The 26,239-nt window shown below is 40.4% G+C and overlaps 1 protein-coding gene across 2 annotated transcripts in view; it reads left to right on the forward strand.

The window, feature by feature from the left end:
* The window catches only part of DPP6 (dipeptidyl peptidase like 6), an 863,103-nt gene that overhangs the window by 412,489 nt on the left and 424,375 nt on the right, over positions 1–26,239 (forward strand). For both annotated transcript variants that reach the window (XM_024249875.3, XM_024249876.3), the window contains exon 3: positions 19,848–19,946. In XM_024249875.3, the coding sequence (XP_024105643.2) occupies positions 19,848–19,946 (99 nt within the window). The remainder of the gene's footprint in view (positions 1–19,847; positions 19,947–26,239) is intronic.

Here is a 26,239-nt window from a genome sequence, read left to right on the forward strand (position 1 = left end):
TTTCTGACATCACAGAGTAGTATTATGAGTTTTTGTATTCTTTGCATTTATGGCATAAATGTAATCATCTGGTATGTCTACTTTTATGCCTGCTTTTGTTCTATATGTTTGTGAGATTCATAGTTGTATTTTAGATTGTACTGGTACCCAATTTTTAACCTATATTGGATTATCTTATCATAAAGTCCCACATAATCTCAATGAAAATTGCAAAATAGTTTAACAGTCATTTAATAGCTTGTGTGTATATCATAAAAAGTAATGCATACCTCCTAATTTTTTTTGTCTTGTAGAAATAGATGGCTTGCTCCATATCTTTTGGGCATTTTCTCTCTGTTATGGCTCCTATATTAAATTCATTCTGCAAATTCAATCTTGTTATATTCCATCTACTACCACTGACCATGGCCCAACCGTTTCATCATGGGAAGCACAGGTGGCTTGAGTGGGTCTCTGGTATTGTTCATTTGCCCTGGAGCATCTGCTCTGTGAGTCCTGGGCTCCTCTGTGCCTGCTCACACCCATCTGCAGCAGACTGACTGGATTGGGGATGGTGTCTACTCTGATCATGAAACACAGAGTTGTTTCGGCTGCTGCTGATGCTACCACTGTTAATGTTTCTGCCCAAAGTTAACTTGTTAATACTAATCGAGACTGAGTGCTATAAATAGAGGCTACAGATGATATTCATTATGATGGTCCAAAATATGGGAGAGGCCATTGAGAACAGGATACATTCCTGGAAGGCTTCATGGAGAATGAGCAATTAGAGATTTTAAAAGATAGATCCAGTAGAGATGGAAGAAAACTGAGAGGGAAGGCCATGAGTACTCAGGGGACAGAGGACAGTCTGGCCAGGAAGTTGTGGAGGGGCCAGGTGTGGTCAAGAGTTAAGGGAGAATGAAAGGGATGGTAGCCAATGGGGAGAGCCTGGAACGCACAGGGCCTGGATTTGAGATTGAACTCTAATTTCTCACACTTTTTACACCAGTGTTGTAACCAGTTTCAGAATCTGATGAAAACTGTAAGTCATCTTATTGTTGGAAGGAAAGAAAGGGCATTGTGTGCACATAAACATTTGGATATGTTGTGTTAACATAACGTTTGTGAACCTAGTCAGTCCATCCCAGGGCCATCTCAGGGATCTGCTTGAGCATTTATCCAAGGTCCAGGTGTTAAAGTTTGTCAGCCAAAATATTTTTGTCTGTGAGTAACAGAACAGCTAACTAAAACTGTTCCAATTGCAGGTGTCCGTATTGTTTTGCAAGACAAGTGTAGACATAGCCAGTCCAAGGCAGATTCAGTGCTTGTGGATATTGTCAAAGTCCAGGCAGTCTCCATCTCTCTGCTGCCATCATCAGTATGTCGATGACATGGTTGTGACGGCTTCATGCATCACTCGCCCACATGGACAGGAAGGGATGGACACATAGAACTTAGTTTGTGCATCTCACTTCCTCTGTCATGGAGGAAATACTTTTCTGAGTAGTTCCTTTCAGTTCCCCAGAGCTGTGAGGAGACAGCTTATTTGCTGTAAACATATTGCATGGCTACCTTCACTAGAGGGGGTTGGTAAAGCCTGCCATTTGTAGGAATCAGGCTCTGCTGAGTCAGAAGAAGGCAGAGAGGCACTGGCCCTTGGGGAAGCAGCCTTCAGTGTCCGCCACCAGGAGCAAGACCCCTTGATTTGTGAAATTCTTAAAGAATGTGGTCTACAGTCCTTGAACGTGACCAGTGAATTTGAATCATTCTTTAAATTGAAACAAATCTTCTCCCTCCAAAAGGAGGGAGTTCTGACAGATTCTCATAGAAGAAAGAATTAGGTTACATTGCTACTAAACCTATAGTGAGTTGCAAACTTGCAAACTACTGAAAAGTGGGTCCCTGGGAGCATCTTAACAGTCTCTCTTTTGATTTCCCATCATTAATTCTAGAAGGACCGCTAGGTGCATCTCACTTATTTATGGAATCCTTACACTAAAGAGCCATTTTTCTAAAGGATGGCAGTAGATGCTTATTATTCATGCTCGTGTTAAGACTATAAGCTAAGGCAAATGGGTCTACATATTTATCTATAAATGGGCACTTTTCAAGTGTTGCTGCATTTTGCATCCTATTTTAAAGGTAACCATGAAAATTAGTAAATCTTATGCTGGGACCCTGGTTTCCTCTGGAGTCTCTTGCCCGCTATAGATGAGTGCCTCCTGGTCAGCTTCAAATTAATTTTGGGGGCCTTAAGGGCCATATTTTTACAAGCAGCTGGCTCCTATATTAGTTGCTAGTTTAGTGAAGACTCTGGAAGTCCAGAACCAAAGGCAGCAATTCAGGAGTTTAAGCAGAGTTACCATACCATGTCAGGGTCAGGAACACAGAAAGCTGTGATATAATAAAATCAGAGAACTGGAGAGCAATTCTACAAAATGAGCTAAGCAGGTCGGGGAAGTAGGAAGATGAAGTTCCAGATTGAAATGGTTCCAACTTCTCTGAACTCTTCACCTTAAGCCCTACTTGGACAACCATTGATCACTTCTACAGAAACAATATATCGATGCACTTTCTCAGATTGCTACTTCATAATCCTCAAATCCCAGATATTCTAAATTGATTCTGTGCTTTTAAGTAAGGTATTAAAATCAGCAGAACTTCAGTTAAGTGATAATTTGCAGGACCTCCCATTTAATCAGTCTCTTTCTTGCTTTTCCCCTACTAAGATTCTTCATGTCTTTCTTTTTTATTCAGTAAATGTATGATCATTGCATCCTCAGAGGATGCCTTCTAAAGTGGTGGGTTGGTTGGAAATGGGAGAAAGGCCTTGAAGGGTGTGGTAGGCTAAAAAATGCGCCCCCCTCCCCACCAGAAAAAAAAAAAGCCCATGTTGTAATCCTTGGATCCTGTTAATGTTTTCTTTTATGGCCAAAAGGGGGTCTTTTGTGACTACATTAAGCATCTGAAATGGAGAATTACCCTTAGTTATCCAATGGAACCTCAATGCGATCACATGTGTTCTTAAAGGAAGGAAATAGAGGGAGATTTGACATAGACGAAAGAGGAAACCGCAATGTGACCACACAGGTGGAGGTGGGAGGGATGTGGCCACAAGCCCAGGAATACTGGCAGCCCCCAGAGGCTGGAAGAGACAAAGAACAGTTGTGATATGGTTTGGCTATATCCTCACCCAAATCTCATCTTGAATTGTAGCTCTCATAATCCCCATATGTCATAGGAGGGACCTGGTGGGAGGTAACTGAATCATGGAGGTGGGTTTTTTGTGCTATTATGGTAGTAAATAAGTCTCATGAGACCTGATGGTTTTATAAAAGGCAGTTCCCCTGCACATGCTCTCTTGCCTGCTGCCATGTAAGACGTGCCTTTGCTCCTCCTTTGCCTTCCGCCATGATTGTGAGGCCTCCCCAGCCATGTGGAACTATGAGTTCATTAAACCTCTTTTACTTTATAAACTACCCAGTCTCAGGTATTTCTTCTTAGCAGTATGAAAATGGACTAATACAAGATGCTTCCCCAGAACCTCCAAGAGCATGCAGCCTTGCTGACACTTGTATTTGGGCCCAGTGAAGCTGATTTTAGACTTCCAGACTCCAGAACTGGGAGAGTGTACTCTTCTGTTGTTTGAAGCCATCAAGTTTGTGGTCATTTGTTACAGCAGCCACAGGAGGCTAAAATAAAGGGAGATAAATGGCGTTGCCACTTTTACAGTGGCCATGTCTTACAGGCAGGCAAAAGAATGCACTTGTGGAGAGATCAGAACTAGAATGCTTAGAAACCAGGTAGCCCTTGGAAGACCATGAACTGGACAACAACTGTGCCATGCACTGCCCTGTCTGCTCCTTCCTGCCATTCACAGTGGGAGTCCATGCTGGGCTCCTAGCTCAGCTCTCTAGGGGACACCCCTGAGTTTCAAAAGGTGGTTCTTTACTGTCTTCATCACAAAGAAAGGCAATGAAATTCATTCACATTGAGATGTATTTTGATGTTTTTCAAAATTTGAGAGAAAGAGGAAGGAAGAGGAGAGGAAGAGCAAGAAGAATCTCCAGCATTGACTTAATTCTTCTTATTTTACATACATTCAATTAAACAGATTTAAGCTCCACTTACAGTCTACGTTATTAAATTCGTGGAGATGGGAGATTAAATGCAGATCAATAAAAGAAGCCAATGAAATTCAAATTAAAAATATACATTGTATAAGACAGATAATAATTTCTGAGACTAAGTCACCCCTTACAAAGTGTAAAGGTGTTTGCTACGTGTCACAAGTATTTTGGGTTTAGCATGCCTATTCTCACAGGCATCGGGTGAAGAATTGTCCCACCCATTATTTCTCTATTGGGAGCACACTGCACCTGTGTTTATACAGCAAGCCAGTCATTTGGGAAGGTTAAATTATTAATAGCTGACCTTGGTATTTGTATATTATGAAGACACATACTGGTTCAGGCTCTCAATTCAGGTATGAGTATATGTTTATGATCAAAACATGATTTTATTAATTTTATTGCACAAGTAATATGTATAAATAGAAACAAGCAAACAGTAGAAATATATTAAATTGGCTGGGCATGGTGGCTCATCCTGTAATCTCAGCACTTTGGGAGGCCGAGGCAGGCAGATCACCTGAGGTCAGGTGTTTGAGACCACCCTGGTCTCCATATCTGCTAAAAATACAAAAATTAGACAGGTGTCATGGTGCATGCCTGTAATCCCAGCTACTTGGGAGGCTGAGGCAGGAGAATTGCTTGAATTCGGGAGGCGGAGGTTGCAGTGAGCCGAGATCATACCACTGCACTCCAGCCTGGGTGACAGAGTGAGACTCCATCTCAAAAAAAAAAAAAAAAGAAAAGAAAAGAAAAGAAATATTAAATGAACAACAATAATCCTTTTATAATTATTTTCTCATACTGTCAGTTCTACAACCAGTCCCTAGATACTGTCACTTTCCACCATTTCTGATTTAAGTCTTCTGGTATTTATTCATATGCTTTTTTTTTTTTTTTTTTTTTTTTGAGACGGAGTCTCATTCTGTCATCCCGGCTGGAGTGCAATGGCATGATCCCAGCTCACACAACCTCTGCCTCCTGGATTCAAGTGATTCTCCTGCCTCAGCCTCCCAAGTAGCTGGCTAACTTTTGTATTTTTAATAGAGACGGGATTTCGCGATGTTGGCCAGGCTGGTCTTGAACTCCTGACCTCAGGTGATCCACCCGCCTTGGCCTCCCAAAGTGCTGGGATTATAGGTGTGAGCCACTGTGCCTGGCCTTATTCATGTAGTTTTTAATATCATGCTGATATGTCGATGTCCACAGACTACCGACTATGAAGGTCAAAATTTAGCTGCTTTATATTTCCTCCCACTTCCTTCTCTTCACTCTGAGTTACAAAACCTATAATGCTATTTCAAGTCCTCTACAGATGTATTTCATAACCACGTGTGAAAATTTCTTCATATATAAATTTCTTGTTCCATTGATTCTAAATGCACCTCTTGACTTGTCACTAGATAAGATGGGAAAGAAGCGTGCTTAAAAGACTTTCTCCTCAATCCCAGCTTCCTACTCTTTCTCTTCCCTTTAAGTAATATTTGCAATCTTTTTCACTTTAATCTCTCATCAGATAATAAGTTGTTTTTTAAAATCAAAAACACATTTATGACGTTCACTATATCATTTTTTAATGTTTAATTTCTGTGAGTACATAGTAGGTGTGTATATTTATGGGACACATGTCACTCTATCATTTTTTAATGTTTAATTTCTGTGGGTACATAGTAGGTGTGTATATTTATGGGACACATGTCACTCTATCATTTTTTAATGTTTAATTTCTGTGGGTACATAGTAGGTGTATATATTTATGGGACACATGTCACTCTATCATTTTTTAATGTTTAATTTTTGTGGGTACATAGTAGGTGTGTATATTTATGGGACACATGTCACTCTATTATTTTTTAATGTTTAATTTCTGTGGGTACATAGTAGGTGTGTATATTTATGGGACACATGACATATTTTGATACAGGTATACATGAAGTAATAAACACACCAGGGTAAATAGAGTACCCATTCCCTCAAGCATTTATCCTTTCTTTGTGTTACAAACAATCCAATTATACTCTTTTAGTTATTTTTAAATGTACAATAAAGTATTGTTTACTGTAGTCACCTTGTTGTGCTATCAAATAGCAAGTCTTATTCTAACTCTATTTTTGTACCCATTAACCATCCCCCTCTGCCCACCCCCACCATCCACCACTACCCTTCCCAACCTCTGATAACCATTGTTCTACTCCCTAGCTCCATGAGTTGTTTAATTTTTGGCTCCCACAAATAAACGAGAACATGCCAAGTCTGTCTTTCTGTGCCAAGTTTGTCTTTCTTAGGTTATTTCACTTAACATAATGACCTCCAGTTTCATTCATGTTGTTGCAAATGACAAGATCTCATTCATTTTTTTTGTGGCTGAATAGTACTCCATTGTGTATATGTACCATTTTTCTTTATCCATTCATCTGTTGATGGACACTTGGGTTGCTTCCAAATCTTGGGTATTGTAAACAGGTCTGCAACTTAAATAGGAGTGCAGGTGTCTGTTTGATACACTGATTTCCTTTCTTTTGGGTACATACCTAGCACTGGGATTACTGGATCATATGGTAGCTCTGTTTTTAGTTTTTTGAGGAACTTCCAAACTGTTCTCCGTAGTGGTTGTACTAATTTACATTTTTATCAACAGTGTATGAGGGTTTCCTTTTCTGCATATCATTGTCAGCATTTGTTATTGAATGTCTTTTGGATATAAGCCATTTTAACTGGGGTGAGATGGTGTCTCATTATAGCTTTGATTTGCATTTTTCTGATGATCAATGATGTTGAGCACCTTTTCATATACCTGTTTACCATTTGTATGTCTTCTTTTGAGAAATGTCTATTCAGATCTTTTGCCCATTTTTAATTGGATTATTAGATGTTTTCCTATAGAGTTGTTTGAGCTCCTTATATATTCTGCTTATTAATCCCTTGTCAGATGGATAGATTGCAAATATTTACTCCATTCTGTGGGTTGTCTTTTAACTTTGTTGATTGTTTCCTTTGCTGTGCATTTTAACTCAATGTGATTCCAATTGTCCATTTTTGCTTTGGTTGCCTTTGCTAAATGGGGTATTACTCAAGAAATTTTTACCCAGTACAGTGTCCTGGAGAGTTTCCCCAATTTTTTAGTAGTTTCATTGTTTGAGGTGTTACATTTAGGCCTTTAATACATTTTGATTTGATTTTTGTATATGGTGAGAGGGAAGGGTCTAGTTTTATTCTCCTGCATATGGATATCCAGTTTTCCCTTCACCATTTATTGAAGAGACCGTCCTTTCCCCAAAATATGTTCTTGGCAACTTCATTGAAGATGGGTTCACTGTAGGTATATGGATTTGTTTCTAGGTTCTCTATTCTGTTCCATTGCTCTATGTGTCTGTTTTTATGCCAGTACCATGCTGTGTGGATTACTATAGCTCTGTAGTGTAATTTGAAGTCAGATAATATGATTCATCCAGTTTTGTTCATTTTACCTAGAATAACTTTGGTTATTGTGGATCTTTTGTGATTCCATGTAAATTTTAGGATAGTTATTTCTATTTTTGTGAAGAATGTCATTAGTATTTTGATAGAGATTTCATTGAACCTGTAGACTGCTTTAGATAGTATGGATATTTTAACAATATTGATTCTTATAATCCTTTAACATGGAATATATTTTTATTTTTTATGTCTGCTTCCATTTCTTTCATCTATCTTTTATAGTTTCCATTGTAGAGATCTTTTACTTCTTTAGTAAGGTTAATTCCTGGGTATTTTATTTTGTTTGCAGTGATTATAAATTGAATTACTTTCTTTTTTTAAATTTTATTATTATTATACTTTAAGTTTTAGGGTACATGTGCACAACGTGCAGGTTTGTTACATAGGTATACATGTGCCATGTTGGTGTGTTGCACCCATCAACTCGTCATTTAGCATTAGGTATATCTCCTAATGCTATCCTTCCCCCCTCCCCCCACCCCACAACAGTCCCCGGTGTGTGATGTTCCCCTTCCTGTGTCCATGTGCTCTCATTGTTCAATTCCGACCTATGAGTGTTTTCAGATTGTTCACTGCTGGCATATAGAAATACTACTGATTTTTGTATGTTGATTTTATATCCTGCAACTTTGCTGAATTTTTTTATCAGTTCTAATTTTTTTTAGTGAAATCCTTAGGTTTTTCAAAATATAAGATCATATTATCTGCAAACAACGATAATATGGGCAGGTCCAGAAATATCATCCAAGAACCAAGGCCTAGAATTGGGGACCCCAAGAGCCCACTTGGTACCCTGCCGCTTTGTGGCTGAGCTGGTACCTAAGTTGCAAGACAAAGTGCTTTTTACCTTTACTTCTCCTTTTCTTAAGCAGAAGAAGTCTCTCCCTGTAGCCCCACAGCTGGGAATGTCTTGGGTCACACCTGAAGCCAGCCTGTCTCTGAGTCTTACCCAAGACCCTGAGCAAGTACTGCCTGAGTACCACTGCTACTGATTATTTAGGGCCCAAGGGCTCCTTAGTCAGCAGGTAAGGAATCCTGCCAGGATTGGGTTCTTCCATTCAAGGCAGGCACAGGGTATGTTTAGAAATGTCATCCCAGAGCTAGGACCTGGAAGGAGGGCCTCATGACTCTTCCTGGTGTCCTATTCTACTGTGGCTGAGCTGGTATCCAAGTTGCAAGACGATTTCCTCTTTTCTCTTCCCTCTCCTCTCCTCAAGCAGAGGCAAAGAGTCTCTCCCAGAGCTGCAAGCTGTGCTGCCTTGGGTTTGTGAAGGGGTGATGCAAGCACTCCCTTGGCCACCCCAGCTACTGTCTCACCAGGTTGTGTGTCCCCCAAGTGTACTGGCTCTGAGCCAAGAACAGCACCAAGACTTGCCCAGGAATTGCAGTTTTTGTGGCCTAGACTGCCTTTCAAGTTATTTTAGGACCCCAGACCACTTTAGCCCACAGTGGTGAGGCTTGCTGGAACTCGGGTTCCCACTGCTGGGATATGCAATTCCCCAATGGCTAGGGCTGGTCTAAATGCTCCCTCCGTGGAAATTGATTGAGTTCTGCCTAGCGTTGCTTTGCTCTGTGACAAAGCAACACTGAGTTTCAATGCAAAGTCCCACAGTCACTGCATTCTCCCTGCCCCAAGCAAACAGATTCTCTGTGCCACACGGCTACTGCCAGGGGATGAGGAAGGGGAAACTCAAGACTGTCTTTCCCACTCTCTTCAGTGCTACTTCAGTGATATGAAGTCAAAACCAGATACTGTGATCATTAATCTGATTTTTGTTCTTGACGAACTGGTTTTTTCTGTGAATAGTTGTTCAATTGGTGTTCCTACAGAGAGGATGATCAGTGAAGGCTTTTATTTGGCCATCTTGCTCTGCCCCCTTTCAACATTCACAGTTTTATACTTAAACAAATATTTCTATTGTAAATCTGAAGATGTAATGAAGCCATAGAGAGAGGAAAAAATATATAATCCTATGTAACTAAACAACTTGTCTTGAGGCATTCCAGTCAAGTGGACTTTTCTTAAAATTCATTAATAGTTACAATTGGTCTGTTGATATTGGGGCCATGACTTACTTAAACAAATTGGGTTTTCTCAATAATTTTATTGGATTATTTCTACTTGAAATAAAAAAATAAAACTGTCCTTGTTACAGACAAAATGAATGCCTACACAGAATATGCCAAAATAATATATATATAGTAGTCCCCCTTATCTACAGAGTATCCATTCCAAGAACCCCAGTGGATGCCTGAAACCATGGATAGTACTGAATCCTACATATACTATGGGGTTTTAGTGCACATGTATACCTATGATAAAATTTAACTTATAAATTAGGTACAATCAGAAATTAATAATGATAACTAGAAATTAAGTAGAAAAAGTATACCAATATACTGTAACAAAAGTTACATGAATGTGTTGTCTCTCGCTGTCTCTCAAAATAATCTCAATATTTCTAGACCATGGTCAACTGAGGGTAACTGAAACTGTGGAAAGCAAAACCATGGGTAAGGAGGGGCCTACTCTAAGTAAATTTAGAAAGGTTACAGAATGCAAGGTCTATGTACACATATTAATTGCAGTTCTATGTACTAGCAACACAAATTTGAAAAAATTTTGAAAATACAAATTTTATTAGTCAGCTTGAGCTGTCAACAAAATATGCAGACTGGGTGGTTTACAAAACAGAATTGCAACAAAAGCCAAAATTGGCAAGTGGGATCTAATTAAACTAAAGAGCTTCTGCACAACAAAAGAAACTATCATCAGAGTGAACAGGCAACCTACAGAATGGGAGAAAATTTTTGCAATCTATCCATCTGACAAAGGGCTAATATCCAGAATCTACAAAAAACTTAAACAAATTTACAAGAAAAAAACAACTCTATCAGAAAGTGGGCGAAGGATATGAACAGACAGTTTTCAAAAGAAGACATTTATGTGGCCAAGAAACATATGAAAAAAAGTTCATCATCACAGGTCATTAGAGAAATGCAAATCAAAACCACAATGAGATACTATCTCACTGCAGTTAGAATGACGACTATTAAAAAGTCAGGAAAGGACAGATGCTGGAGAGGATGTGGAGAAATAGGAACACTTTTACTCTGTTGGTGGGAGTGTAAATGAGTTCAACCATTGTGGAAGACAGTGTGGTGATTCCTCAAGGATCTAGAACTAGAAATACCATTTGACCCAGCCATCCTATTACTGGGTATATACCCAAAGGATTATAAATCATTCTACTGCACTTGTATGTTTATTGCAGGACTATTCACAATAGCAAAGACTTGGAACCAACCCAAATGCCCATCAATGTTAGACTGGATAAAAAATATATGGCACATATACACCATGGAATACTATGCAGCCATAAGAAAAGAATGAGTTCATGTCCTTTGCAGGGACATGGATGAAGCTGTAAACTATCATTCTCAGCAAACTAACACAGGAACAAGAAAACAAACACCGCGTGTTCTCACTCGTAAGTGGGAATTGAACAATGAGAACATATGGGCACAGGGAGGGGAACATTACACACTGGGGCCTGTCAAGGGGTGGGGGCAAGGGAAGGGATAGCATTAGGAGAAATACCTAATGTAGATGATGGGTTGATGGGTGCGGCAAACCACCGTGGCACATGTATACCTATATAACACACCTACACATTCTGCACGTGTATCCCAGAACTTAAAGTATAATTTAAAAAAAACATAAATAAATGCAGAATTTCATTTCTCACACTTCTGGAGGCTGGAAGTCCAAGATCAAGGTGCCAGCAGGGTTGGTTTATGGTGAAGTCTCCCTTCCTGGCCTGCAGACCTCACCTTCTTGCCATATCCTCTCCCTGCTTTTTCTCTGTGAGCACACATATGTGTGCCTGAAGAGAGGAAAATAGAGCTCTTGTTTCTCTTCCTCTTTTTTAAGTACAGTAGTCCTACCAGATTAGAGCTTCACCCTCTGATCTCATTTAACTTCAGTTTCTTCCTTAAAGGTGCTATCTCCAAATAGAATCACATTGGGGTTAGGGCGTCAACATATGGATTTGTTGGTAGGTACAATTCAGTACATAATACCAGTGCACATGGACATCTTTAGGATGGCCCTGTCTTACCTAACACAATCTGTTCTCTGACCCCCAAAGATTCACATCCTTCTCATATATAAAGCACATTCATTCACTCTACCCCAAGGTCCCCAGGAATCTCAACCTATTATAGTATCAACGCAAAGACTGTGATCTCATCAGTTCAGAACTCCCAAATTTTAACATTGAAATCATCTGAATGAGTTTTGAGTAGGCCTCAGGGCATACTCCACCCAAAGCACAATTCATCTGTACTGTGGCTCTGAGAAACTGGAGAGGTAAACACAGTAGTGGGACGGGGATAGGATGACAGTTATAGACATTCTTGTTCAAAAAGGGAAAAAAAGGAGTCAGTAATTCCAAACAACTTCTAAATTCAGTTGGGAAACTGCATTAGGTTTACAGGCTTGGGAATAGTATCCTAGGGCTCTCAGGTCTGCCCTCTGGGAGTCATCCTTCTTCTTCGTGAATGGCAGCTTGAGCTTGTAGCTGAGTAGTTTTATAAGCATGTTTTCTGCCTGAGAATTTTGGGGGTCTGATATGGTTTGGCTCTGTGTTCCCACCCAAATCTCATGTCAAATTGTAATCCTAACGTGTTGAGTGAGAGGCTGGTGGGAGGTGATTGGATCATGGGGCTGGTTTCTAATGGTTTAGCACCATCCCCCTAGTGCTGTCTTGTGATAGAGTTCTTACAAGATCTGGTTGTTTAAAAGTGTGTAGCACCTCCTTCTTTGCTTTCTTTCTCTCCTGTCACCATGTCACAAGGGGTGCTTTCTTCCCCTTTTCCTTCTACCATGATTGTAGGTCTCCTGAGGCCTCCCCAGTCATGCAGAACTGTGAGTCAATTAAACCTCCTTTCATTATAAATTACCCAGTCTCAGGTAGTTCTTTACAGCAGTGTGAAAATGGGCTAATACAGAGTCCAACAGCCTTTATTTGTTTCATACTCCCTCTCTCCTCTTCAGTCCAAGCTGACACTGTTTCTGCAGATATAAATTCTTAAGAATCTGTGGATCTTCTATGTATGTCATGGGAATTCATTCCATTAGACAAGTGGCTCTTCCTAGGATTCTTCTAGATACTTTCATTTCTATGTTTGGCTTCTGCTGAGAGAGCTTTGGGGTCTGTGAATCACACATTTAAGCTCTTCAAAGGGCCTTTTGTGTGACTGAATACTTACCTTTTGATCTTTCAAGGTATTAGCAAAGGTTTTTCAGTCATGCTCTCAGGATGGCAGTATCTTTCTTGACAGTGAATCTCTTAATTTCAGCATTTTTTATAATCTGAACAAAGTGACACATTTCTCCAAAGAAGATATAAAAATAACCAGTCAGTGCATGAAAAGATGCTCAGCATCATTAGCTTGTAATATTATTCATCTATAAAAAGGAATGAAGTAATGGTACACTCTGTACATATTACAACATGGATGAACTTTGAAAACACAATACTATCTGAAATAAGCCAGTCACAACAAAATGCATATTGTGTGATTCCATCTATATTAAATGTCCAGAACAGCCAAACATTTAGAGACAGAAAGAAGATTTTTGGTTGCGAAGAGCTGAAGAGAGATGTGGGAGAATGGAGAGTGGCTGCTAATTGTTATGCTAATCTTTTGGGGGTAATGAAAATGTTCCAAATTTAGGTCAGTAATGGTGCACAACTCTGTGAACGTACTAAAACCATTGTGTTGTAGACTTTAAATGGTTAAGTTTTATGTTCTGTGAATTTTATCTCTAATAAAGGTGTCAAGAAAGGAATAAACTAGGTAGGGAAACATATCAACCTATCCGCATATAATCATGTGAAGTCACAGGAGCCTAATGCTGTAACTCACTAAAGCAAACAGGCTGCTGAATATATTTTAAGGTTTCAGTTTATTTCCTGGATCTAAAGAATGGAGGTAAGGACATGAAGAGGGAATGTATACCTTTGATGTATTTGATTTAGAAGCTTAAAATAAAGCATAACTACAAGTTCTTAGTTCATAAGATGTGCTGAATAATGCTGATGACTTAGTTTCTACCATTTCAATAAAAAGTATTATGTGACTAATTTTGATATTATGCTACTAGTTTTCTTAGATTATTTGAAGATGTGAATTTGTAAGGAAAAGCTTTTAAGATAAATTAGTATCTCTGTGAGACTTTTTATAGACGTAAGTCTGGAGTATAACCATAAATAATATACTTTAGTAACACAAAGACTTCATTACAAAAAAGTAAGCAAAAATACAAGCAAAGGCACAGATTTTTAAAACAAATGCTCTCTTCATTCAAAAGAAATGGACCGAACATCTGTTTGCCAGGCCCTTTAGAGACATGAAGTTGCAATTCCTAACTAAAACAGAAAAGGAAAATATCAAGCTAGTATGGGAAATAGACTTGAAAGCAAATAACTGGTTCATTGATAGTAGCTCCTGGTAGCAGAAAAGAAAACATGATCAACTTTGAGAAAGTAAAACACACACACACACACACACATTGTAAAGAGGTATTGACTGTACCTTTTCTTGTAACTCCTCTAGCATCACTCAGGTAAGATTATTTAATGCAATTCTTATCCCAACAACAGTTATTTTGTTTCTTACATTTGGGATTGGATGATTCTAGAGAGATTTCTTCAGAGAAATATATTTTTATGTATTTTGAGTAAATCTCACTTTTGTAAAGAGAGAGAGTGTTCCCCTGACTCACAGCTGCTACTGCGGCTTCCTTCCGTCTCCAGGGTTTTTGTGTATGGATGAGATGTTACCATCTCAGCTCTGACCTATGGATTCATATGGTGAACAGTCTGCCAGTGAGACAATTTAATTCAGGATTAGGTCGAAATCCCCAAGGTTCATATGGTGATTTGCAGACGTGCTACCTTGTTTTAAATTTCATTGTTTCTAATCTCTTGATGGTATAGCATGATATAAATTTATTCTTTCATTATGATAAGAATCTACCAAGGAAATAGGAGTAGCACCTGCAACACATAGCATGGATTCTACCTCTTTTACTTTAAGAAAAAAGAAAGAAATATAATTGGAAGTCTTGTTCCAGCATCCACAGTGCCTGACTCAGGGCACTCAATCAATAAATATGCTGGCAGAACTAAATGATGTGTTTCCTGCTTTCTCATTGAGCTTTTTCCTTGTTACTAAGCAGCATCTGTGTTAGGTCCATCGCTGATGGAACAGGCTGCAGTGGTTTATTTTTAAGCAAAAGTGATCTCATTGGAATTTGTGAATTAATGGTACAGACTTTGGAAAATGGACAGCTTCTTTGATTTCCACCTGTTTTTGTGAAGTGTTGGTAAGGAAGCAAACAAATAGTATCCATTTTGTAGGAATAACATACAAATTGCTCTAAATACAAAGAGTGCTATACTCTGAGCCTCAGCTTGGGGGTCTGTCTCCCCTATGAAGCTAGCCCTCCATAACCCTTGTCTCCTTTGAGTTTTGAAAACACCTAGTGCTTGACATCTGCCAATCGATTCCTCACACATCTTTGGAGGAGTCATTTAACCTCTCAGTAGCTCAGTAGCTCAATGTAACTTTCCTTCCTCCTCATTATGGTGGGGATCAGGAGAGATAATAAATATCATTGCACTCGGAAGACTATAAAGCACTTTAGAGTTGTCAGTTATTCCAAATTGCTCACAAAAGCAGAATCTTACAGAAAGTCTTGAACTCTTCTGGGTAGATTTTCTTTGTTACCAAGCTGAGTTTGTCAGTAGCTCACCTCTACCTGCAGGGATTGCATGCCCCTCCAGCAGCTATGCTCGGGTGATGGGATTTATTTCTAGTTTTCTGGTATTTAAAATATTTAGAGAAGGAGTTCCAAAGGGTTCTCCAGGAATTTTACTATTTAACAAATATCTGAGAAAGGGAAAGGAGGCTGAGAAATTTGCATTACACATTGGCCTCCGTAAAGAGTAACTACATCACTGCAGATTTCAGCATGCCTTTACATGCTGGTGAGCTAACCAGGCCAAGTCAATTTGAAGTGCCATGGAATTTTCTATAATATATCAAGCTAAAGGGCTGGAAGGAACTTTATTTTTCAGTGATCCCCGAATTGCCTTTGGGACGAAATCCAAATAGTGGAAGCCACTGCCCCTTCTAGCATTGCCAACTTTATGTTGCCTTACAGTTTAAGAAGGAAGATTGAGCACAGAAATGTTCCTTGTTTTGATGGAAAAAGCATGTGGAAGTGACAGCAAAATAAATAACGAAAAACATAGCTGCAGCCGGGCATGGTAACTCATACCTGTAATCCCACACTTTGGGAGGCCAAGGTCGGCAGATCACCTGAGGTCAGGAGTTGGAGACCAGCCTGGCCAATATAGTGAAACCCTGTTTCTACTAAAAATACAAAAATTAGCTGGGCTCAGTGGCACGTGCCTGTAATCCCAGCTACTCGGGAGGCTGAGGCAGGAGAATCGTTTGAATGTGGGAGACGGAGGTTGCAGTGAGCCAAGATTGTACCACTGCACTCCAGCCTGAGTGATGCAGCAAGATTCCGTCTCAAAAAACAAACAAACAAAAGCATAGCTGCTTCTTTCTCAAAAACAAGAACAGGAGTTCTTCACATACCTGGATTGAAAGGGAAGGCATCCTCACAAGAAGGAACAGGTGAAAACCTACAGCAGGAGAGAAGGCCAAATTTCCGTCATCCTCAAGCCATAGAGAATGAAGTCAGGCACAACAGGAGGGCTTGGAAGGCTGGTTTTCATGAGAGACCAGGGGTACATGGAGCCCCTGCCTGAAAAGTGGGTTCATGGTCAGAAGGCCTCAGATCACCCATTTGGGGAAAAGGGCTCCAGCCCAAATGACCACCCAAGACTTAGTTGACAGCTGTTTCCTAGACAGAATCTCAAAACTGCCTGAGGACCATGCAACCAGGGGCCTCTCAAGACCCAGAACACTTGTAAGACAGAAGCTTACAACCAAGAACCACAAAGCATCTGCAGAAAACATCCCCCTATAAAGCAGAAACCAACCCAACACACATGAAAACTAAAATCCAAAGAAATTTAAATCAGTAGGGAAAACAGAAAACGACATTTTGATTTTTAAAAGAACTATGACTATGCTAAAGAAGCATGAAACTATAAAATATGAGTAGATGATCTTGAAAAAGTTATTTAGCTATATTTGATATTAAAATGCAATTATTTAAAATTTAAATCCTTAGTTGGGTAATAGAACAGTCTAGGTGTATTAAAATATTGACAAATAGGAGATTGAACTGAATAAATCATCCAAATACTCCCAAAGCCATAAAAAGATGGAAAAACTTAAGAAAAAGCCCGAGGTATGGGGATTGACCTGGAAGCTCTGGCACAGTCCAGATGGGATTCTGGAAGGAGGGGATCAAATGCTGGAGGAGCCATATTGTATGAGATAATTACTGGTAGTATTCCTGATGTGAAGAAAAATAGTCTTTAAGCTGAAAATATTACTGACTGTTAAGCAGAATTTTTAAAGAAAATCCACAAGTGGACATTTTTCTAATGGAATTTCAGAATATCAAATACAATGAGAGAATCTCCCTTCCCCTCTAGCATTTCCTGTTCACATTGTCTGCCACGCCAATGCCAACACACACAATCTCCTGAAAATACTGCATCCACTGACATCTTTCTGTCCTTACGAGCCTTCCTAGCTTGAATGTTTTTCTCTCTCCTTTATCTTGGCTAGAAGCCTCTTTCCTTCAGCAAGTCCTCCTGGAATCCCTCCCACTTTCTTATTTAATAGTCTGCTTCCATATTAGCAGGACAAGCCCTGTTCCTCTCAGCACCGTCACTGCTGTGTTCTTGTCATTCATTCTGCTTTGGCTCCACTGCTCTGTGAGCTTGTATAAGGCCTTTCTCTTCTTCAGGGCTCAGCGTGGTTTGTGGAATGTGGCAGTCACCTGTGCTTGTCGTTATCTCAGATGATTTTGGGAATGAATCAAACGATCAGCCAATTAATTAGATATCAGTTGAATGTGCAAATGAGCCATCTAGGTACAGAGAGGCCAGCAGTGAGTTTCTTAAGGAGACAGAGCTAATTAAGGACAGAGTCATGTCCTGGCTTGAATGGAGCATTTTTAATAGCATATATCATAATGCCTCCACCACATACTTTCCCTATATAGAAGTCTTAAGTGTTTTAAAAATATCTTTAAAAAACAAATAAAATTACAGTTTTTAAAATAAAATACATGTATAAAAAGAAAGATTTTCAGAGAATGAATACGTTGCCTTTTCATCTTTTATTTCCAAAGTTTGTTTAAATGGCAGTCTTACATGTTTTTTCTTATGAGGCACATAGATACCTTAAGTTGCGTGGCTAGAATCATTCTTGAATAGTGAAGTTTAATCAGATAAAATGTAAATTTCAACATGATTATTATTTTCTGACCATGTACTTAAGAATGTCTCAGGAAGTTTTAGACTTCTTAATTGCGAGATCAGAGTGTAACTTTATTAGATCAATGTCTAGTAATTTTTAAAATTCTCTTTTATTGTCGTGTATATGGAAGTGTGTCATGTTTGAAGCCATGTGCCTTTTCCTGAGGCTGCTTCAGCCACACCTAGAAAGCTCCTAGAGCGAAGAAAGAACTTGGTTTGGTTTAATGTGCTACGTTCAGCACCCGGGATAGCTCCATATACAGTCATGTCTCACAATAAAGCCACCTTGAGTCACAGCATTTGTAATTTTCAAAAGACTGCTACACACAGTAACCCTATTTGATATTCAAGAGATCAATCAATGCACGAAGGAATACATGACTTTTCTGACAATTTCAGTAATTTGTCAACATCCAGACCCAAAAGGAAAAAACCAAAAGTGACCTAATAAAACCCATGCAATGTACTAGGGTCCTAGAAGCTTTGAAGATTTTATTTAGAGATTATTTATTCGTATTTGTTTATGTAATCCTAACAAAATTTCTTTAGTTTTTCTAACCTGCCACAGAGTTTAAAACAGAAAATTAAAAGAGGCAAATGGTACTGTCAAGGTCAAGAACAATAACAGTCCAAAAAGTGTAACAGCCAGAAATTGAAACAAGAAACAGACATACCCACCAGACATTGAAATACAAAAACACACAGACATATACACCTCAATTAGCACCGAGATCACCCCACATAGCAGCACAACAGGAAACTGTTGAAATGAGAACTGGGAGTCGTTGAAAAAAATGTGCAATGATATTTAGCATCTTCTATTTAAGAGGGCAGGGAAGTACATAAGCATCCTAGGTAGATAATGTCCATCAGATATGGTCAAGTCAATATACAGAGGAGTTTCTTATTAGTATCACAGAAGTGAAGGTGGTGGAATGGACTGGCCTGTAGGCTCACAGGTCAGGCATGCTGACAGCCCTGTGTCTTTTCAAAGTCAATAAGTGGATTTTTGTGCCTCTAATGGAGAGAGCCTCTTCTGAGGAGGAGCAAAAACTCTAGAAGCTTTGACCTCTGGAAATACGGGATAAAAGCTCTCAGATTTTTAAAGTCTCACCCACTGATGCCATTAACTAAACATCTCATCTTGGGATGAACATTAGCTGAGTGTGTTCACAGGCTTATCCCAAGTGCTTTCTCCTAAGCCTTGTAACTGAGATGCGGCAAGGCAGAATCTGGTAGTTTGTGTACAGATAATTGGGGTTTGATCCTATCTGAACAAGAACTAACCCACAACCCAGAGACAGCCAGGGACAAGTGAAGCTTATGGAGAATGAAGACCTAAGGCATATTTTCTGTGTCTTTGGATTCCCAGCAGCCAAAATGCTGCACTTAATGAATGCTTCATGATTGACCAATTACATCATATGACTGAGGTCCATTCTGGATATCCGTATCTTCCTCTCGACTATTCCCACCCTATTTTTCATAAATCAATCTTGAAAGAATTATTTACCTCTATGCTGAGAAATACAATCACTTACATGCTGCAGGTGTCGGTGAGGAGGCACGATGCCGTTCTACTGAATCATGATCTCCTTAGCATAGATTTTGATAGTTTAATTAAAAACAGAATGCGAGACTGGTTTTATCCCCATTTACTTATGGACATGATGTGTGTTCCCATCCATACTATTTACGAATGACAATCAGAATGTTTATGGTCCTCTCATTTTACTAATTATGAAACAAGCTTAACTCTTTGCTTTTTTTTTTCTAGCGGAAGATAATAGTCTGTCTCAAAAGAAGAAGGTCACTGTGGAAGATCTCTTCAGTGAAGACTTCAAAATTCATGACCCCGAGGCTAAGTGGATAAGTGGTGAGTCCAGGTCCTTCGTGCACGAGACATCGCTTCCCCATGCCTCACCCCCACTTTCAGTAGGTTGGGTCTGGTAATTTGCCTCTCGGATTTCCCCCTTTGGCCACAGAAGTGGATCTACAGAGCTTTTGCTGTGATAATCATCAGATTATCATTCTATGAAAATGTGTATCTGGTAAAATCAAGCTTTTGTAATGGTGTTGCCTCCCGAGCATCCAGACAGCCTTCACTTAATGAGAAATGGGTCTGCTGAAGACGTGTCCTCTGTGTGCCACGTCTCAGAGACATCATTTCTCCGGGGGAGCTGTGGGGTGTTGCTTAGCAACAGGAACAGTGCAGGGCACGGTGAGCTTTCCTTCCTTCTCCACAATCTTCATTCCCTTTTGTTCTCTTGCTCTCTTTCCGTTAGGCAGAAGGACCAAAAGCGACTCATGGGGTTCTTGTAGAATAGCTTCCAAATGAACCTTGGAGTGCTGTACACAGATGCAGATTCACTTATTTTCCCTGTTGAACTTTAAATTGGATTAAATCTACTTTCCTTGTGTGGGGGATTTTTTTTTTTTAAAACAACAGAACAAAATACAGTTGGGGACAGAAGGCATATGTTCACAATGCCTGTGTTGGTTCATAACATAATCTATTTCTTCTAATTGGGTCTGAAATAATTCAAGTGCATCCATGGAAGGTGTACCCATCCCTCTGCAGGCCAAGTTGCCAGCACCTCCCTGTTGTCTCCATTGCTGTTGCTTACATTTAGTCTTTGCTTCAGTGGAATACACTTGCAGGTTTATCCTCAGGTCAGAGAACCTTTATAGTGATCAAAGTCTAGTTCAGATCCTTGCTTTTACAATAAATGAGGTCCAGAGAGGTCAAGTGACTTTTCTGAGGTCACAGAGCTGATGAGTGGGAGCTGTGGCTAGCAGCCCGTCCCCTGACTTCTAATTCAGTGCTCTTCCCACCGTCCTCTTTTGCTGAGTGATTGAGCGTCGTTGTATTTTTTTCTGTCAAACTGCTTCTAAAATGCTTCTCATGCTTCACAAACTCTCAGAAATCAATTAACAATGATGCTTGGCTGTTAGTCTCCTCCTTAGGGGCAATCACTTTTCTTTTGTCTTCTACTGTGGCTTCAGTATTAATTTCTGACCCTTAGATTAGCTTATTTCAAAATGAAAAAAGTAGATGGATCTCAGAGGGAATGTATTTTAGAAAAGTGGGGAGAAATTAGAGCAGCAGTATATCATGAATACCAAGGGCACACAGAAATTAAAAAAAAAAAAAAAAAACCCAGCACAGAGGTCTTTTTGTTTAGTGGAGGAATTGACTTTGCCTCTTGTTTTCGGCTGACCTGGTGAAATGTTCGTGTTCATGTTCACCCGCTGCATCAGCAAATGCAAGCGCTTGTGGGGTGCCACCGGTAGACCTTGGGAGGAAAACATGACTACTCTGCTTGAGGAGCTCAAAGGTGTGTTGGAGACAAATCTATGAGCAGCCAGTGGGAATCTGAACACACAAGACTCAGAGAGGGGGATCGGAAGTTCTCATCCTTCTCGAAGGATGTCCCAGAGACAGTGCACAAACTCAGTCTTAAAGCCATGGCCAGGAGCTTGTTAGAGAAGGCTAAGAATAGAGCCCTGGAAGAATGTTAGTTGTAGAATGTTAGTCTTGCTAAACCCTGGTTGGGGGAACCAAAACCAAGCTGAGAAACAATACCCAGCAGTTACAAAAACAAAACAAAACACTTAGACTTGTGGTATTAAAAAAATGAGTGAGCAGAGTGGCTCACATCTGTATTCCAGCACTTTGGGAAGCCGAGGCAGGCAGATCGCTTGAGTCCAGGAATTTGAGGCCAGCCTGGGAAACATGTTGAAACCTCACCTTTATATAAAATTAGCCAGCCATGGTAGTGTGCACCTGTGGTCCCAGCTACTTGGGAGGCTGAGGTGAGAGGATGGCTTCAGCCTGGGAGGTCCAGGCTACAGTTAACTGTAATCATGCCACTGTACTCCAACCTGGGTGACAGAGTGAGACCCTGTCAAAAAAAAAAGAGTGAACTCTTTGGTATTTGTCAAAAACCAATTATAAAGGCTCAGTTAATCATTGCAGAGTTACTTCATTCACTTTAAGCTATTACATCTTTAGGGAGCAGGTTTGTCCACAGAACTGTTTCTCAGTGGTATACATGGGAATCACACCACCCACTACCACCATCTCCCACCAGCGCCAGCACCAGCACCAGCACCACCACCACAGGCTCCTCTTTCTGCTTCTTCTCTGCTTCTCCTTCTCCTTCTTGTGGAGAGGCAGAATCCAAGGATGAATCAAGAGGCCAGAAACAAGGGACACCAAACCTGAGCTCTAGGGTTCAGAGTAGGTTGGAAGAGGGCCTGGGAAGACACCATGATATGTTGAAATAAAGTGTATTCATACCTATAAGGTATATATTTTTATTAGAAAGCCCATGGCATCAGACTTGGCCTAAAGCAGCATTCCATGTGCCAAAAAAAAAAAAAAAAAGTATATGCAGACATGTGGAGACACAAGAACACAGATGTTTCTGGAGGAACCTGTGCCAGTTCATGGTATAAAGAGTTTGATTTTTATGAGCAAATGAATGGAGGCTGCCCAGAGATGCACTGGCTTTCTGGCCAGAGGAGACCGGCCAGATTTTCTTTATATCCGCAAAGCTGGGAGTTAATACATGCAATTGAGACGTGGCTATGTGCCCAGCAGAAAATGCCCAGCCTGCCTGTATCAGCAGGTTATGCCTATTCATAAAGACCACCTGCGGTTCTAAATGGACCTGCCTTTGGTGTTGAGGAGCTTTCTTAGGGTGATTCTCCCTCTGTAAATGTACACACTGAAGGTGAAGTTTTGCTTTGAAGTAACAAGTTGGTTGGCTCCCCAAATACAGGTTTGATTTGGAGTGTTTTGGAACCTAATAATTCCACTCACACGTGACCCTCGGCTTCCCCTTACCTTTTTTTTTTAACTTATTCCTCTTCCTAATCATTCGCTCTCTTCCCGCTCCCTAAAGAGGCAATAACTTAAAGTGAATGAAGTAACTTTGCAATGATAAACTGAGTCTTTATAATTGGTTTTTGACAAATACTATAGAGTTCACCCATTTTTTTTAATACCACAAGTCTAAGTGTTAAGATCTGGGAAAAGATTACTACAAATCCATAGGATTATCTCATGTTGTAGAGCTGGAATGAGACTTAGAAATTATTAGAACATTAATTCATTCAGTAAGAGATTTTTGAGTGCCCACAGTGTAGCAGACAAATTGCTGGGCCCAAAAGGGGTGAGCGATTTGTTCATGGAACTGTTTCTTAGTGATAGACATAAGAATTATTACCCACCACCGCCATCTATCACCACTACCACCATCACAGGCTCCTCTTCCTCCTCCTCTTCTTCATATCACCATCATCATCATAACATCATCATCAAGATCATATTATCATCATTATCATCATCATTATCTTCTGGATGTTTACTGTGTCTTAAGCTCTAGGCTAAATGCTATATATAGAGAGAGACATTTAATTATCACAACTACAATGATTCCCATTTTACAGATAAAGAAACTGAGTCTAAGGGTATTGAAATAACTTGATCAATATCACAAAGTTTGTAAGTAGCAAAATTCTGATTTGAACCTAGGTCTGTCTGGTTTTTATAAACTATGCTATACTGGATAAAATTCAGGTCTCCTGCCAATTTCTTTTGCAACCTTAGTAGTTACATTGTGTATTTTAACCAAAATTATAGGTTCCAAATAGTTCAGAATTATTGCCATCCTTTGAAGTCTCTATTCTAGCTTTCTATTCCCATAGTGCCCATGTCAAAGTTACAAAATACGCAAGAGATGAAGAAAAATGGTGTAATTCTCTACAGAGGAGGAGACTTGATTTTTTTTTTTTTTTTTTTTTTTTAGTACACGTTAACCACTGAAGTTAACAAGTGTACCTTGGGTTTAATATTGGAGTTAACAGTCTGGAACTAATACGCTTTATTTATCAGGAGGAAATGTGTTAGGCTGGAATTGAATTTCCCTTCCCTCATTTTTATACTGTATGCTTAATTTTTTAAATCTACCTTGTCTGAAAATGATTGGTACAACAGCCTCACATTCTCTAACATCCTGAAGCCCTTGTAGACTTCCCTACTTGTTTGTTACAACTACTGGGGCAAGCCAGATGAGGTGTGTAAAGCCATGAAAAGGCCCACTCTGGGCCAGGTGTGGTGGCTCACGCCTGTAATCCCAGCACTTTGGGAGGCCAAGATGGGTGGATCATTTGAGGTAAGGAGTTTGAGACCAGCCTGGCCAACATGGTGAAACCCTGTCTCTACTAAAAATACAAAAATTAGCCAGGCATGGTGGTGCACACCTGTAGTCCCAGCTACTCGGGAGGCTGAGGCAGCAGAATCACTCAAACCTGGGAGGTGAGGTGGCAGTGAGCCGAGATTGCGCCACTGCACTCCAGCCTGGGTGACAGAACAAGACTCCGTCTCAAAAAAAAAGAAAAGAAAAAAGAAAAGAAAAAGAAAAGGCTCACTCTGGGCTCCCTCTCAAAGAGGTGCACACTCCCAGAAGTGGTCACAGCACTGCCTCTCCAAGTATTTGCTCCATTGAGTAAATTCTTATGCCTGTTATAACAACCGCATTGCACTTCTTAACCTTTTGGAGCCCCTTTGTGCCATTCTGGGACTCCACTCTAGGGGCTGTGATGAGGTGTTTTGGTTATTCTTTGTTTACATGGACCAATCATCCTGGGCTCCCCTGGCCCATTCCCTGTTTCTCATTTCTAGATGATGATAATTGCAAATCTCACCTTCTCTGCCCGACCCTGCAAACTCCCTCCCCACCCTCCTTCTCAGCTGAAACTGCCAGAAGAGAGCTTAGGAACACTGCCACTGTCCTGTCAACTGGCATCCACACTGCCGCTGGCTCTTCCTGCACCACCCTCACCCCGCCCCTGCCCCGCCCCACAGGTGACCTGTCTGCTGTCTGTACTCAATCTAAAGGAACCACAGATGCACTCCCTTCACTTACCTGAGGAATCATTACAGCAGGCCCCTCCTTTCCTTCTGAACTTACTTGAGGAATCATTACACCAGGCCCCTCCTTTCTCTCCTAAATTTTTGTTCCGTGTTGGCTGATTCCCATCGTGAACCCAATGTGTTCTTCCTTCTCTCACCTTAACACAAACACCTCATCTCAAGTCCACTTGCCCTGCCTGGCTCAGCCTGGCTTCCCTGTTCCCCTTTGCAGCCTGAAGCAGTCTTCTATCTATAACATATCCAGTTACTCTTCTCCCATTCTCCCTAAACCCACTCCCGTTAGGCTACCACGCCCAGCACTCTCCTCTTGTCAAGGTCAGAGATGACCTCCAGGTTGCTAAATGCAACAGGCATTTCTCAGACCCCATCTTATTTTACCTGCCAGCAGCATTGGACACCATTGATTCCTCCTCTGCCCTGGATACACTTTTTTCTTTCTTGTCACCTCATGGGCATCTCCTTTGCAGGAGCCTTGGCCGGTTCTCCCTCTTCTCCCTGACGTTTAATATTGCTGCAAGACTCAGTACTTGTTCCTCTCCTCTTCATGGCTGCACGCCCTCCCTCGGTGTCTCCCTCCAGTCTTATAGTTTTTAATATCCTCCATTTACTGATGATTCCTAAACATATGTCATCAGACAAACCTTCTCTCAAATCTCTCAGATGTCTGAGAGACATTTCAATTTTAACCTTAATATCTCCAAGTCTCAGTCCTTGATTTCCCCCCAAAACCAAAAATACAAAAGAAAAAACATCCACCCTATCCACAACCTTTCTGATGTCAGTTGATGGAAAAATTTGTAGAACAAGCTAAGGACCTTCAAGTCATCTTTTATTCTACCTTTTCTCTAACATCCCACATCTGATGCATCAAGAAATCCTGCCAGCTCTGCCTTCAGAACATGCGTGCCCAACCTAGCCTCCACGTGATGTTTGGGTGCATGAATGCCATGGCAGACTTGGCATTAGTCCACTCAGAGGCTTGGAGGGCTGGACTCAAGCCCAGCAGCAGCAGGACAGGACCAAGGCTCTGCTCCGGCACCTCGGGTACTAGCACAGGTGCAAGGAGAAGGGGTTGCTTGAGTGACTGGGGTGGAATTTTAATGTTTCTAACTTTAAAAGTCTGAATTCCTCAAGTTTCTCACTTATCCTCACTTTGTATTCCCCGAGGGGAAATAATTCACAATGTTAGGTATTGTCTATATGATGATGAGTTTCAATTCTCTAGC

The sequence above is a fragment of the Pongo abelii genome, chromosome 6 (genome assembly GCF_028885655.2).
Source record: "Pongo abelii isolate AG06213 chromosome 6, NHGRI_mPonAbe1-v2.0_pri, whole genome shotgun sequence".
Lineage (NCBI taxonomy): Eukaryota > Metazoa > Chordata > Mammalia > Primates > Hominidae > Pongo > Pongo abelii.